At 42.9% G+C, this 13,797-nt stretch overlaps 1 protein-coding gene across 2 annotated transcripts in view; it reads right to left on the reverse strand.

Moving 5' to 3' along the window:
* Positions 1-13,797, reverse strand: part of DDHD1 (DDHD domain containing 1) — a 53,363-nt gene that overhangs the window by 21,616 nt on the left and 17,950 nt on the right. For both annotated transcript variants that reach the window (XM_069738577.1, XM_069738584.1), the window contains exon 2: positions 4,188-4,361. In XM_069738577.1, the coding sequence (XP_069594678.1) occupies positions 4,188-4,361 (174 nt within the window). The remainder of the gene's footprint in view (positions 1-4,187; positions 4,362-13,797) is intronic.

Raw genomic sequence — 13,797 nt, forward strand, 5'->3', positions numbered from 1 at the left:
TTTTAAAGAACTGAAAATGCTCATTTGTGGAATTTGCAGCATTAGGAGGTCACATTCACTGAACAAAAAATCTATTTAACTCCAAAACATCCTAACAGGCCAAGTTACATGGTAACATAGGAACCCTTCTTTGATATCACCTTCACAATTCTTGCATTCTTGAATTTTTTGAGAGTTTCTGCTTGTATTTCTTTGCATGAAGTCAGAATAGCCTCCCAGAGCTGCTGTTTTGATGTGAACTGCCTCCCACCCTCATAGATCTTTTGCTGGATGATACTCCAAAAGGTTTTCTATAGGGTTGAGGTCAGGGGAAGATGGTGGCCACACCATGAGTTTATCTCCTTTTATGCCCAAAGCAGCCCACAACTCAGAGGTATTCTTTGCAGCATGAGATGGTGCATTGTCATGCATGAAGATGATTTTGCTCCTGAAGGCATGTTTCTGCTTTTTATACAATGGAAGAAAATTGTCAGACAATCTATATACTTTGCAGAGGTCATTTTCACACCTTCAGGAACCTTAAATGGCCCTACCAGCTGTTTCCCTATGATTCCAGCCCAAAACATGACTCCTCCACCTCCTTGCTGATGTCGCAGCCTTGTTGGGACATGGTGGCCATCCACCAACCATCCACTACTCCATCCATCTGGACCATCCTGGGTTGCTCGACACATCACTAAACAAGACTGTTTGAAAATTAGTCTTCATGTATGTCTGGGCCCACTGCAACCATTTCTGCTTGTGAACACTGTTTAGGGATGGCCAAATAGTAGGTTTATGCACCACAGCAAGCCTTTGAAGGATCCTACACCTTGAGGTTCAAGGGACTCCAGAGGCACCAGCAGCTTCAAATATCTGTTTGCTGCTTTGTAATGGTATTTTGGCAGCTGCTCTCTTAATCCAATGAATTTGTCTGGCAGAAACCTTCCTCATTATGCCTTTATCTTCATGAACTCTTTCTGTGCTCTGTTTCAGTCACAAATCTCTTCACAGTATGATGATCACAAAGTTTTTGTGAAGTATCTAATTTTTTCATACCTTGTCCAAGGCATTGCACTATTTAACGCTTAGCAGCAGAGAGATCCTTTTTATTTCTCATATTGCTTGAAAACTTTGGCCTGCTTAATAATGTGGAACATCATTTTTAAGTTGTTTTCCTTTAATTAGACTCACCTGGAAAACTAATTATCACGTGTTTAAGATTGATTTCAGTTATCTATTGAGCCCTGAGACACAATAACATCCCCAAGTTTATTTGAAAACAAAACAATTAAATCTTTATGACACTTAAATCCAATTTGCATAATAATTTGGAACATAGCGTAGGGTATGTGCACACGGTGCAGATTTGGCTGCGGATCCGCAGTGGATTGGCCGCTGCGGATTCGCAGCAGTTTTCCATGCGTTGTACAGTACCATGTAAACCTATGGAAAACCAAATCCGCTGTGCCCATGGTGCAGAAAACACTGCACGGAAACGCTGAGTTGTATTTTCCGCAGCATGTCAATTCTTTTGCGGATTCCGCAGCGTTTTACACCTGCTCCTCAATAGGAATCCGCAGGTGTAAAACCGCAGGAAATCCGCAGGTAAAATGCAGTGTGCTTTACCTGCGGATTTTTCAAAAACGGTGCAGAAAAATTTGCACACAAATCCGCAACGTGGGCACATAGCCTTAGGGTTAGGATTGGAATTAGAGTTAGGGTTGGGATTAGGGTTAAGATTAGGGTTAGGGGTGTGTTGGGGTTAGGGTTATGCTTAGGATTGGGATTAGGGTTAGGGGTGTGTTGGGGTTAGTGTTGGAGTTAGAATTGAGGGGTTTCCACTGTTTAGGCACATCAGGGGGTCCCAAACACAACATGGTGCCACCACTGATTACAGCCAATCTTGCGTTCAAAAAGTCAAATGGTGCTCCCTCCTATTTTGTGAAAATAAAAAATTGCGGGCTAAAAAATAATTTTTGAGGAAAGAAAAATGATTTTTTATTTTCACGGCTCTGCGTTATAAACTTCTTTGAAGCACTTGGGCGTTCAAAGTGCTCATTGCACATCTAGATTAGTTCCATGGGAGGTCTAGTTTCCAAAATGGGGTCACATGTGGGGGAGCTCCAATGTTTAGGCACACAGGGGCTCTCCAAACCCGACATGGTGTCCGCTAACGATTGGAGTTAATTTTTCATTCAAAAAGTCAAATGGCGCTTCTTTCGTTCCGAGCCCTGCCGTGCGCCCAAACAGTGGTTTACCCCCACATGTGAGGTATCGCTGTACTCAGGAGAAATTGCCTAACAAATTTTAGGATCCATTTTATCATGTTGCCCATGTAAACATGAAAAAATTGGCTCTAAAAGAATTTTTTTGTGTGAAAAAAACTTTTTCATTTTTACGGATCAATTTGTGAAGCACCTAGGGGTTCAAAGTGCTCACTATGCATCTAGATTAGTTCCTTGGGGGGTCTAGTTTCCAAAATGGGGTCACTTGTGGGGGAGCTCCAATATTTAGGCACACAGCAGGGGCTCTCCAAACACGACATGGTGTTTGCTAAAGATTGGATGCAATTTTTCATTCAAAAAGTCAAATGGCGCTCCTTCCCTTCCGAGCCTTGCTGTGTGCCCAAACAGTGGTACCCCCCCACATAAGGGATATCGGCATACTCAGGACAAATTGTACAATAACTTGCAGCAGCGCAGGCGCATAATGATTCGCAACAGGCTGATGCCACACAGAACTGCGCCTGTGCACAGGCTAAATGCACAATGGGTTTAATGGTATTAACCTGTTAAGAGGCGGCGGCGGCGAAAAAAACCACCCACATTAAGCGAAGTCATAACGGCAATTTTATGACACAAATGTTAAAACCCAACCAAAAATGTTTACCAAAATGTTAGTTGGGTTTTAACATTTGTGTCATGTTTGGTGTAACTGCATATTGTGTAGTCTTATACATGTGTGCAAGCACGCATGTTTACCTGCATATATTCTGTTCTGTGTGGCATCAGCCTGTTCCGAATCATTATCTATGCGCCTGCGCTGCTTTGTTCTTCCTATTGCACATGCGTGGGTCTTACTTGCGCGCAACTTTATTGAGAGCACGCCGACCTTGATTATTAACAAAATGGCCGTGATGATCTTGCTCCATGTGCTCTCCTGCCGCTGTCTCCTCACAGGTGAACACCATCCAACTTATTGGTAATTTGTGTACATATACTAGCTTGGCACTTAACACAACATGCTATTTTTTCCCTGAGGAAGCCGCAACTGCTGCGGCGATACGCGTGGGAGCCTACCCCACATCCCCCCCTTCTCCCCTCTATCACTGTGCATTTGCCTTATACTAGCGCCTGGAGTCTGTAGGCATGTGTATATCTTTGATCCAGGTACACATGGACCTTATTGTATTCAGCTATCTTTTGATACTCATGCTTTTAATGTTCCTAGCTTTTTAGGCATTTACCACTTGTCTTTTGCTAGGACCCATTTTGGTCCTTTTTTGAGCTTCTACATGGTACTGTGATATGGGTAGGGTTATAGATGCACATTGCATTTTTCGTTTTGATTTGAGAAATATATCTGTTGCATCTTGAATACATTAATTGTATACAGCTATATTCCAGGTTATTGCACTGTTTGACTATTTTTGTGGGGATAGGGATGTGGTTTGTCATTTTCCCCATATTAGCATATGACGCATGTATAGGCTTGTGCTGCATGTTGCACTTTTAAATGTTTTTATCCCTTTTTTCTGTGTGAAATGTTTTTGTACATGTTATTTGCATTTTTGTATGCTTATCAATAAAATTATACACGTTTTCTATATGCTGGGTGGCTCCCAATTGTGTGGGTGGGCATGATCTTTTTCTGGGTAGTATCTAATTTTTCAAGCCCATGGTGAGCCCCAATACCTCTGTGTATCTAGCGGTGCCCTCCTCCTTTTTTTAAGTTAAATGTTAAAGATAGGGTGCACGCCGCATGCAGCCATAGGCGGAGCTGAACGAAGAGGCGCGACTGTGGGCAGGGCTTCAAGGAGGAAGTCCGCATCCCTCCGCAGCCGGGATAAACGCTAGTGTGAAACTAGCCTAAAGCAGCCCAGCAGCATTGTAATACCATTTACATGCAGATTTACCATGCGTGTAGGTAAATAATGTTTTTCCGAGGTGACAGTTTTCCTTTAAGTTTTAAATAAACGCTCTCACCGTCCTTGTGGTCCACGGGCTTCGCCACTTCCAGGTCAAAGTTGTCGTGCATTTGTTGACCCCTAAAGCAGGCGAGATGTTCCTGTTCTATCAAGTTGCTCTCGTCTTCATCGAGAGGTTGCCACGTGCCATCAATGAACCACTGCCCTCGCATCACAGGGATTTTATCGCTCTCTGCAAGAAAAACCAACAGCTAGGATATGGAATCTAGAAAAACTGTGTGTGACTTTTATATACATAGCAAAAAAACAGTGAAATGTCTCTCTAATTGGGGACCTAGGATAGGGGAAGGTCCCACAGGGTCATGAACATCATCACTGGGGATGGAGAAGTGGCCATGGGTGCAATCTTTCCCTATTCACTTGTTTAGGAGAAAGCGAGCACAATAATTTATATAACTTTGTTTAACATTTACTACTCTATTCCTGGCAGAGCACAAGTTATTAGAACTGGAAAAGAAAGATGGGGAAACAAATTATATATTTATTATGTATCATCTAAAAGGGACAACAATGGTCTGGTCCTGTATGGGTTAAAAGTCCAACCAACCAAACACGGACACACGTGGCTGCACTTTTATACTGGATCCTGATCAGTTGACTAAAAGCAAAAAGTGACTTACAAATGTAAGGACATAAACAAATAAGATTAATGTAAAGTCATTTGAATTTCAAATCGAAAAAAAAATCACATGAAAAATTCGATCAATTTCCAGTTACAAGGAATCCCTATACTGGTTGATAACCCTTTAAGGCCTGCATTATTTGGAAACAAAAAAAAAAATATCCAGTACACTTAGCATAGGGAATAACTGGGGGTGAAACAGCTACTACTCCAGCAATACTGAAATCAGGGCTTTGCAGCTCCGCCGTCCTCTTCACTCTGTCTATGGAACTGGCAGAAACAGAAAAGAGCTGCCGGCCCATAGACCATGAATAGAGCACGGGCACCCGTGCTCCAATCACATCACGATTGGCTCCAAATCAAGATCTCGGGACCGCTGGGAGTCCCAGTGAATAGAAAGTTATCTCCTATCTTATAGGTAGGGGATAACTTTTTACTGGGAAGGGGGTGTGAATATCACTGTAAATAGTCTGATGCTAAAATGAGAAAAAAACAACACTTACAGGAGCACTGATTCTTTCATGAGAGAAAGGAGAGTGTAGGAAACAGTCTACTAACATTACGGTTTGTATGAGACAAAGACATGAGAATGGTGGCAGCAGGGTACACAGGTAGACAGGCCAAAGTCAAAAATTACCCTTAAATAAGAAGAACCAGATCTTTGGTGCTAAAATGTAAAAATGTTTAAGACGGGAGCTACAGAGTCACACACAATAGGAATAGTCATGGGAAAAGTTATGACATGTCTCATGACAAAACCCACATCACAACTGTACCCATAGAAAGAGCTATGAAAGTGCTATAACTAATCCTATGAAAAGCCTCATTGTGGTCTCCCATGACGCACCCTGCAAGAAATGTAATGAGGACTAATGTCATGGTCACCTTTGTGGACATTTTATTTAAAATGCATGCTTTTTTTTTTTTTTGCAAAAAGTGTTTTTGCAATAGGGTTTTGTTACAAGTTTTACTCATTTTACCTTCTGCATCCTGTATTTATCACAGTCAAACAGTGGAATGAGTTACCAGTGATCAGGGAGCTCATTTTCTGGTCTAAAGCCTTTATTTCTCATATCCTGAAGTGTTTTCTAAGTATATTAAGGCTATGTGCACACGTTGCGGATTTTTCCGCACCGTTTTTGCAAATTCCGCAGGTAAAACGCACTGCAGATTACCTGCGGATTCCTATTGTGGAGCAGGTGTAAACCACTGCGGAATCCGCACAAAGAATTGACATGCTGCAGAAAATACAACGCAGAGTTTCCGCACGGTACCTTCCCCACTGCGGATTTCGTTTGCATACATTTACATGGTACTGTACAACGAATGGAAAACTGCTGCGGATCCGGACCAAAATCTGCAACATGTGCACATAGCCTAATGATGACCATAATAAAGATAAACTGGTCATAAATCACCTTAGAAGGCTGTTCAGGAGAAGAGACCAGAGACGAAATGACTAACACCACGCTCTAAATTAATATGCAAATTAAATTTAAAGTGTCATAAAGGTGTACATTTTTTGTTTTTCACATAAATGCATTAACTTTTTATGTCTTGGTGGTCTTTGGATCACTGCAATCAATCTTAAACACCTGTGATAATTAGTTTGCCAGGCGCCCAATTAAAGGAAAACTACTTTAGAAGGATGTTCTACTACTACTGCGGAGGCCGCATCTTTTCCTTTGATGCGGGCTCCGGCGGTGATCCCGCATCAAAGCCGGGACATGTCAGCTATTTTGTACAGCTGACATGTGCCCGCACTAGCGGCGGGTGGAATCGCGATCCACCCACCGCTATCAACTAGCTAAATGCAGCTGTCAAACTCTGACAGCGGCATTTAACAATCGCTGCCAACAGCACGGCTAGAAGTACGTGCACCGCTGCCCCCGTCACGTGATCAGGGGTCATCGGTGCGTTGCCATCACAACCAGAGGTCTCCTCGAGACCTCTATGGTTGTTGATGGCAGATTGCTATGAGCGCCACCTTGTGGTCGGCGCTCATAGCAAGCCTGTAATTCTGCTGCATAGAGGTGATCTGTGCATCACCTCTATGTAGCAGAGGCGATTGCGCTATGGCAGCTTCTAGACTCCTATGGAGGCTATTTAACCCCTTTACCCCCAAGGGTGGTTTGCACGTCAATGACCAGGCCAATTTTTACAATTCTGACCACTGTCCCTTTATGAGGTTATAACTCCGAAACGCTTCAACGGATCCTGGTGATTCTGACATTGTTTTCTCGTGACATATTGTACTTCATGATAGTGGTAAAATTTCTTTGATAGTACCTGCGTTTATTTGTGAAAAAAAACGGAAATTTGGCGAAAAGTTTGAAAATTTCGCAATTTTCAAACTTTGAATTTTTATGCAATTAAATCACAGAGATATGTCACACAAAATACTTAATAAGTAACATTTCCCACATGTCTCCTTTACATCAGCATAATTTTGGAACCAATTTTTTTTTTTGTTAGGGAGTTATAAGGGTTAAAAGTTGACCAGCAATTTCTCATTTTTACAACACCATTTTTTTTTAGGGACCACGTCTCATTTGAAGTCATTTTGAGGGGTCTATATGATAGAAAATACCCAAGTGTGACACCATTCTAAAAACTGCACCCCTCAAGGTGCTCAAAACCACATTCAAGAAGTTTATTAACCCTTCAGGTGTTTAATAGGAATTTTTGGAATGTTTAAATAAAAATGAACATTTAACTTTTTTACACAAAAAATTTACTTCAGCTCCAATTTGTTTTATTTTACCAAGGGTAACAGGAGAAAATGGACCCCAAAAGTTGTTGTCCAATTTGTCCTGAGTACGCTGATACCCCATATGTGGCAGTAAACCACTGTTTGGGCGCATGGGAGAGCTCGGAAGGGAAGGAGCGCCGTTTGACTTTTCAATGCAAAATTGACAGGAATTGAGATGGGACGCCATGTTGCGTTTGGAGAGCCACTGATGTGCCTAATCATTGAAACCCCCCACAAGTGACACCATTTTGGAAAGTAGACCCCCTAAGGAACTTATCTGGATGTGTGGTGAGCACTTTGACCCACCAAGGGCTTCACAGAAGTTTATAATGCAGAGCCATAAAAATAAAACAAAATTTTTTTCCCACAAAAATTATTTTTTAGCCCCCAGTTTTGTATTTTCCCTAGGGTAACAGGAGAAATTGGACCCCAAAAGTTGTTGTCCAATTTGTCCTGAGTACGCTGATACCCCATATGTGGGGGGAAACCACCGTTTGGGCGCATGGGAGGGCTCGGAAGGGAAGGAGCATCATTTGGAATGCAGACATAGATGGAATGGTCTGCAGGCGTCACATTGCGTTTGCAGAGCCCCTAATGTACCTAAACAGTAGAAATCCCCCACAAGTGACCCCATATTGGAAACTAGACCCCTCAATGAACTTATCTAGATGTGTTGTGAGAACTTTGAACCCCCAAGTGTTTCACTACAGTTTATAACGCAGAGCCGTGAAAATAAAAAATCTTTTTGTTTTCCCACAAAAATTATTTTTTAGCCCCCAGTTTTGTATTTTCCCAAGGGTAACAGGAGAAATTGGTCCACAAAAGTTGTTGTCCAATTTGTCCTGAGTACGCTGATACCCCATATGTGAGGGTAAACCCCTGTTTGGGCACACAGGAGAGCTCGGAAGGGAAGGAGCACTGTTTTACTTTTTCAACGCAGAATTGGCTGGAATTGAGATCGGACGCCATGTCGTGTTTGGAGAGACCCTGATGTGCCGAAACAGTGGAAACCCCCCAATTATAACTGAAACCCTAATCTAAACACACCCCTAACCCTAATTCCAACGGTAACCCTAACCACACCTCTAACCCTGACACACCCCTAACCCTAATCCCAACCCTATTCCCAACTGTAAATGTAATCTAAACCCTAACCCTAACTTTAGCCCCAACCCTAACTGTAGCCCCAACCCTAAACCTAGCCCTAACCCTAATCCTAGCCCTAACCCTAGCCCTAACCCTAGCCCTAATGGGAAAATGGAAATAAATACATTTTTTTTTATTTTTCCCTAACTAAGGGGGTGATGAAGGGGGGTTTGATTTACTTTTATAGCGAGTTTTTTAGCGGATTTTTATGATTGGCAGCCGTCACACACTGAAAGACCCTTTTTATTGCAAAAAATATTTTTTGCAATACCACATTTTGAGAGCTATAATTTTTCCATATTTTGGTCCACAGAGTCATGTGAGGTCTTGTTTTTTGTGGGACGAGTTGACGTTTTTATTGAAAACATTTTCGGGCACGTGACATTTTTTGATCGCTTTTTATTCCGATTTTTGTGAGGAAGAATGACAAAAAACCAGCTATTCATGAATTTCTATTGGGGGAGGCGTTTATACCGTTCCGCGTTTGGTAAAATTGATAAATCAGTTTTATTCTTCGGGTCAGTACGATTACAGCGATACCTCATTTATATCATTTTTTTATGGTTTGGCGCTTTTATACGATAAAAACTTTTACAGAAAAAATAATTATTTTTGCATCGCTTTATTCTCAGGACTATAACTTTTTTATTTTTTTGCTGATGATGCTGTATGGCGGCTCGTTTTTTGCGGGACAATATGACGCTTTCAGCGGTACCATGGTTATTTATATCTGTCCTTTTGATCGCGTGTTATTCCACTTTTTGTTCGGCGGTATGATAATAAAGCGTTGTTTTTTGCCTCGTTTTTTTTTTTTTTTTTTTCTCACGGTGTTTACTGAAGGGGTTAACTAGTGGGACAGTTTTATAGGTCGGGTCGTTACGGACGCGGCGATACTAAATATGTGTACTTTTATTGTTTTTTTTTTTTTATTTAGATGAAGAAATGTATTTATGGGAATAATATATATATTTTTTTTCATTATTTTGGAATATTTTTTTTTATTTTTTACACATTTGGAAAATTTTTTTTTTACTTTTTTACTTTGTCCCAGGGGGGGACATCACAGATCAGTGATCTGACAGTTTGCACAGCACTCTGTCAGATCACTGATCTGACATGCAGCGCTGCAGCCTTCACAGTGCCTGCTCTGAGCAGGCTCTGTGAAGCCAACTCCCTCCCTGCAGGACCCGGATCCGCGGCCATCTTGGATCCGGGGCTGGAGGAAGCAGGGAGGGAGGTGAGACCCTCGCAGCAACGCGATCACATCGCGTTGCTCCGGGGGTCTCAGGGTAGCCCGCAGGGAGCCCCCTCCCTGCGCGGTGCTTCCCTGCACCGCCGGCACATCGCGATCATCTTTGATCGCGGTGTGCCAGGGGTTAATGTGCCGGGGGCAGTCCGTGACCGCTCCTGGCACATAGTGCCGGATGTCAGCTGCGATAAGCAGCTGACACCCGGCCGCGATCGGCCGCGCTCCCCCCGTGAGCGCCGCCTATCGCGCTGGACGTACTATCCCGTCCAGGGTCAGATACGCCCAGGGCACCTCGACGGGATAGTACGTCTACGGTCACAGAGGGGTTAAGCATGCTAAAAGTTTTTAAAAAATGTTTTAAAAAAATATGAAAAAAAATATAAAAGTTTAAATCACCCCTTTTCGCCCCATTCAAAATAAAACAATTAATCAAACCTACACATTTTTGGTATCGCTGCATTCAGAATCACCCGATCTATCAATAAAAAAAAAGGATTAACAACAGCGTAGTGAGAAAAAAAAATTACTTTTTTTTGGTCGCCGCGACATTGCATTAAAAGGTGATCAAAAGAACGAATCTGCACAATCATGGTATCATTAAAAGTCAGCTCAGCACGCAAAAAATAAGCCCTCACCCAACCTCAGATCATGAAAAATGGAGATGCTACAGGTAACAAATTGCGCATTTGTTTTTGTTTTGTTTTTTTAGCAAAGTTTGGAAAAAATTTTCATTACTTAGACACTAAACATGTCTAGGTTATTTTTTATCTATGAACTCTTAATGACCTGGAGAATTATAATGGCAGGTCAGTTTTAGCATCTAGTGAATCTAGCAAAAAAGCCAAAACAAAAAACAAGTGTGGGACTGCACTTTTTCTTTGCAATTTCAATTTCACCACACTTGGAATTTGGTTCCCGTTTTCTAGTACACAACATGGTAAAACCAATGGTGTCGCTCAAAAGTACAACTCGTCCCGCAAAAATTAAGCCCACACTGGCTCTGGGAAGAAAGGGGGGCGAAAAACGAAAATGCAAAACCAAAAAAAGCTGGGGTCATGAAGGGGTAAAGCAGCCACAGGTCTCAAGCAATATTTGAAAGAAAAGTGTCAATTAGTGCAAAGCTTTTGACAATGTATGAAAATATTGGATAGTTCAGGAAAACAAGCGTGATTCACTGTACTGTGAAGAGATTTGTGGCTGATACAGAGCACAGACGAGCTTGTGCAGGTAAAGGCATTATGAGGAAGGTTTCTGCTAGACAAATTCATTGGCTAAAGAGAGCAGCTGCTAAAATACCATTACAAAGGAGCAAACAGGTATCTGAACCTGCTAGTGCCTCTGGAGTCGGACAAACCTCAAGGTGCAGGATCCTCCACATAACCTAGACAGTGCTCACAAGTAGAGCCGGTTGCAGTGAGCCCAGACAAGCAAAGACTAATCTTAAAACCAGTCTTGCTTACTGATGAATGCCGTGCAACCCTAGATGGACCAGATGGATGTAGTGGATGTCCAGTTTGTCCCATCAATGCTGCAATGCCAGCAAGGATATGGCAGAGTCAGGTGTTGGCCGGAATCATGGGGAGAGATCTAGTAGGCCCCTATAGGTGTGACAATGATCTTTGCAAACTACCATATATAGAGTTCTGACTGACCACCTTCTTCCATGGCACAAAGAGGAAGAAAAATGCCATCCGTAACAATCTTCATGCTGACAATGCCCATTCTCATACTGAAAGTAACCTGCGAGTCACTGGCTGTTATTGATATTAAAGGGAGAGAAACTCAGTGTAACAACCATCCTCCACTGACCACAACTCTATGGAGAATCTCTCAGAGTATCCTCAAGCAAAAGTTCTATGAAAGTGGGAGAGAGATAACATCAAAACAGCATCTCTGGGAGGTGATTCTGACATCCGGCAAAGAAATTCAAGCAGAAACTCTCCAAAAACTCACAATTTCAATAGATGCAAGAATTGTGAAAGATGGGCTCCTATTTAAACATGTAACTTGGCCTATCAAGATGTTTTTGATTGAAAATGCTTTTGTAAATGCTGTTGTAAATTCAACAAGTAACAATTTTCAATACTTTACAACCTATAAAATGTTTGCAATCTCTGTTGTGCAGAATAATTTGGTGCATTTTGAGTTATCATTGGGAGTTTTATCCAATGAACTGCGATTTATCCTCTAACGGTTGATGATCAGAACATTATATAAACTCATTTGTGTCGACCGTTTAGGAGAATCAGAAAAATAGCATTTGCATAATAGTTTAGAACACTGTGTAATTCATTCAGCAGTGATACATATGAGCTTGAAGGAAACAAACGATCCACAATTTTTCTTGAAACACACCGGTAAAAATGTCTAGTCATGACATTGACCATTTCAGTATCTGAGAAAAAGGGAACGAAGGATGATCTGTAGGTTTTAAACGACCGCAGACTATTAGGACATGAGACTATGGACAGAACATTTGTTTGGCCATTAAATATAATCCTTGCTTAAGAGGATCTGCACTGAAGACACTTTCCACGTTAATTCTTGACATATGGCCCAGGGAGTATAAAAGTGAGTTCTAGGTAGACTGTGTGAATAAATTGAAAGGACTCGGACGCGAAGTCCTATATATAAAGAATGACATTAGTTAAAGGATATGAGGCTAAAGAGATAAAGCTTAAGGATAAAGCAGCTCAGGGAACCACCAGAGCAGGGGAAGGACTAAACCCGTTGATCTGCGGCTGCTGTTGTATGCCATCTTCAGCCGGTGTGTTACCGCTTATCACTAAAACAATCAAACGATCATTCCTTCCACGATAGCGGGTGATAGAAGCAGAAGAAGCGTGCGTAGCACATACACTGGGGAAAATTTTTTCGGACTATAAGACACACCGGACCATAAGGCGCACCCCAAATTTGGGGTGAAAATTGCAGAAAAAAAGATTTTTTATAAGATGGGGGTCCGTCTTATTGTCCGAATTTACAGTATCTTACCTGAGGGCTGGCGGTGGCAGAGCAGGGTCACAGGAGGCATGGTGTCGGCAGAGGTGGGGAGGTGCTGGGATGAGGAGGTGCTGGGATGAGGAGGCGCAGTGAGAGGTATGGCGTGAGAGGGGTCCCTTTCCCCGGTATGGTGATGCAGCAGCCCGGTAAGCAGCAGAGCCGGTTGAATCCTGCAGTGGCAGAGGTGTGGCGGCACAGGAGGCGCAGTAAGCGGGGTCCCTTTCTCCAGTGAGGTGATGCAGCAGCCCGGTAAGCAGCAGAGCCGGGTGAATCCTGTTGTTATCGGTGGGGGCGGCCATCTTCCTGAGGCCGCGCGTGTGCAGATGAAGCGCTCTGCTTCCCGGGGCTTCAGGAAAATGGCCGCGGGAGGCCACGCGTGCGCAGATGGAGATCGCGGCGGCCATTTTCCTGAAGCCCCGGGAAGCAGGGTGCTCCATCTGCGCACGCGTGGCCTCAGGAAAATGGCCACCACCACCGATAACAACAGGATTCACCCGGCTCTGCTGCTTACCGGGCTGCTGCATCACCTCATCGGAGAAAGGGACCCCACTTACTGCGCCTCCTCTGCCGCCGCACCTCTGCCGCCACGGTAAGCCTGCATTGCGACTATTAGACGCACCCCCCATTTTCCCCCCTTTTTTGGGGGGGGGGGGGGGGGAGGAAAGTGCGTCTTGTAGTCCGAAAAATACGGTAATTATTTAATCCACTGCCAATCTTGCAAGCTTTCCCACCTACAAAGAATGGAGAGGTCTGTAATTTTTATCGTAGGTACTCTTCAACTGTGAGAAAAAGAATCTTATTAAAAAAATCCCCCACCCCCCCAAAAAAAAAAAATC

The sequence above is a fragment of the Ranitomeya imitator genome, chromosome 1 (assembly GCF_032444005.1).
Source record: "Ranitomeya imitator isolate aRanImi1 chromosome 1, aRanImi1.pri, whole genome shotgun sequence".
NCBI classification, from domain to species: domain Eukaryota; kingdom Metazoa; phylum Chordata; class Amphibia; order Anura; family Dendrobatidae; genus Ranitomeya; species Ranitomeya imitator.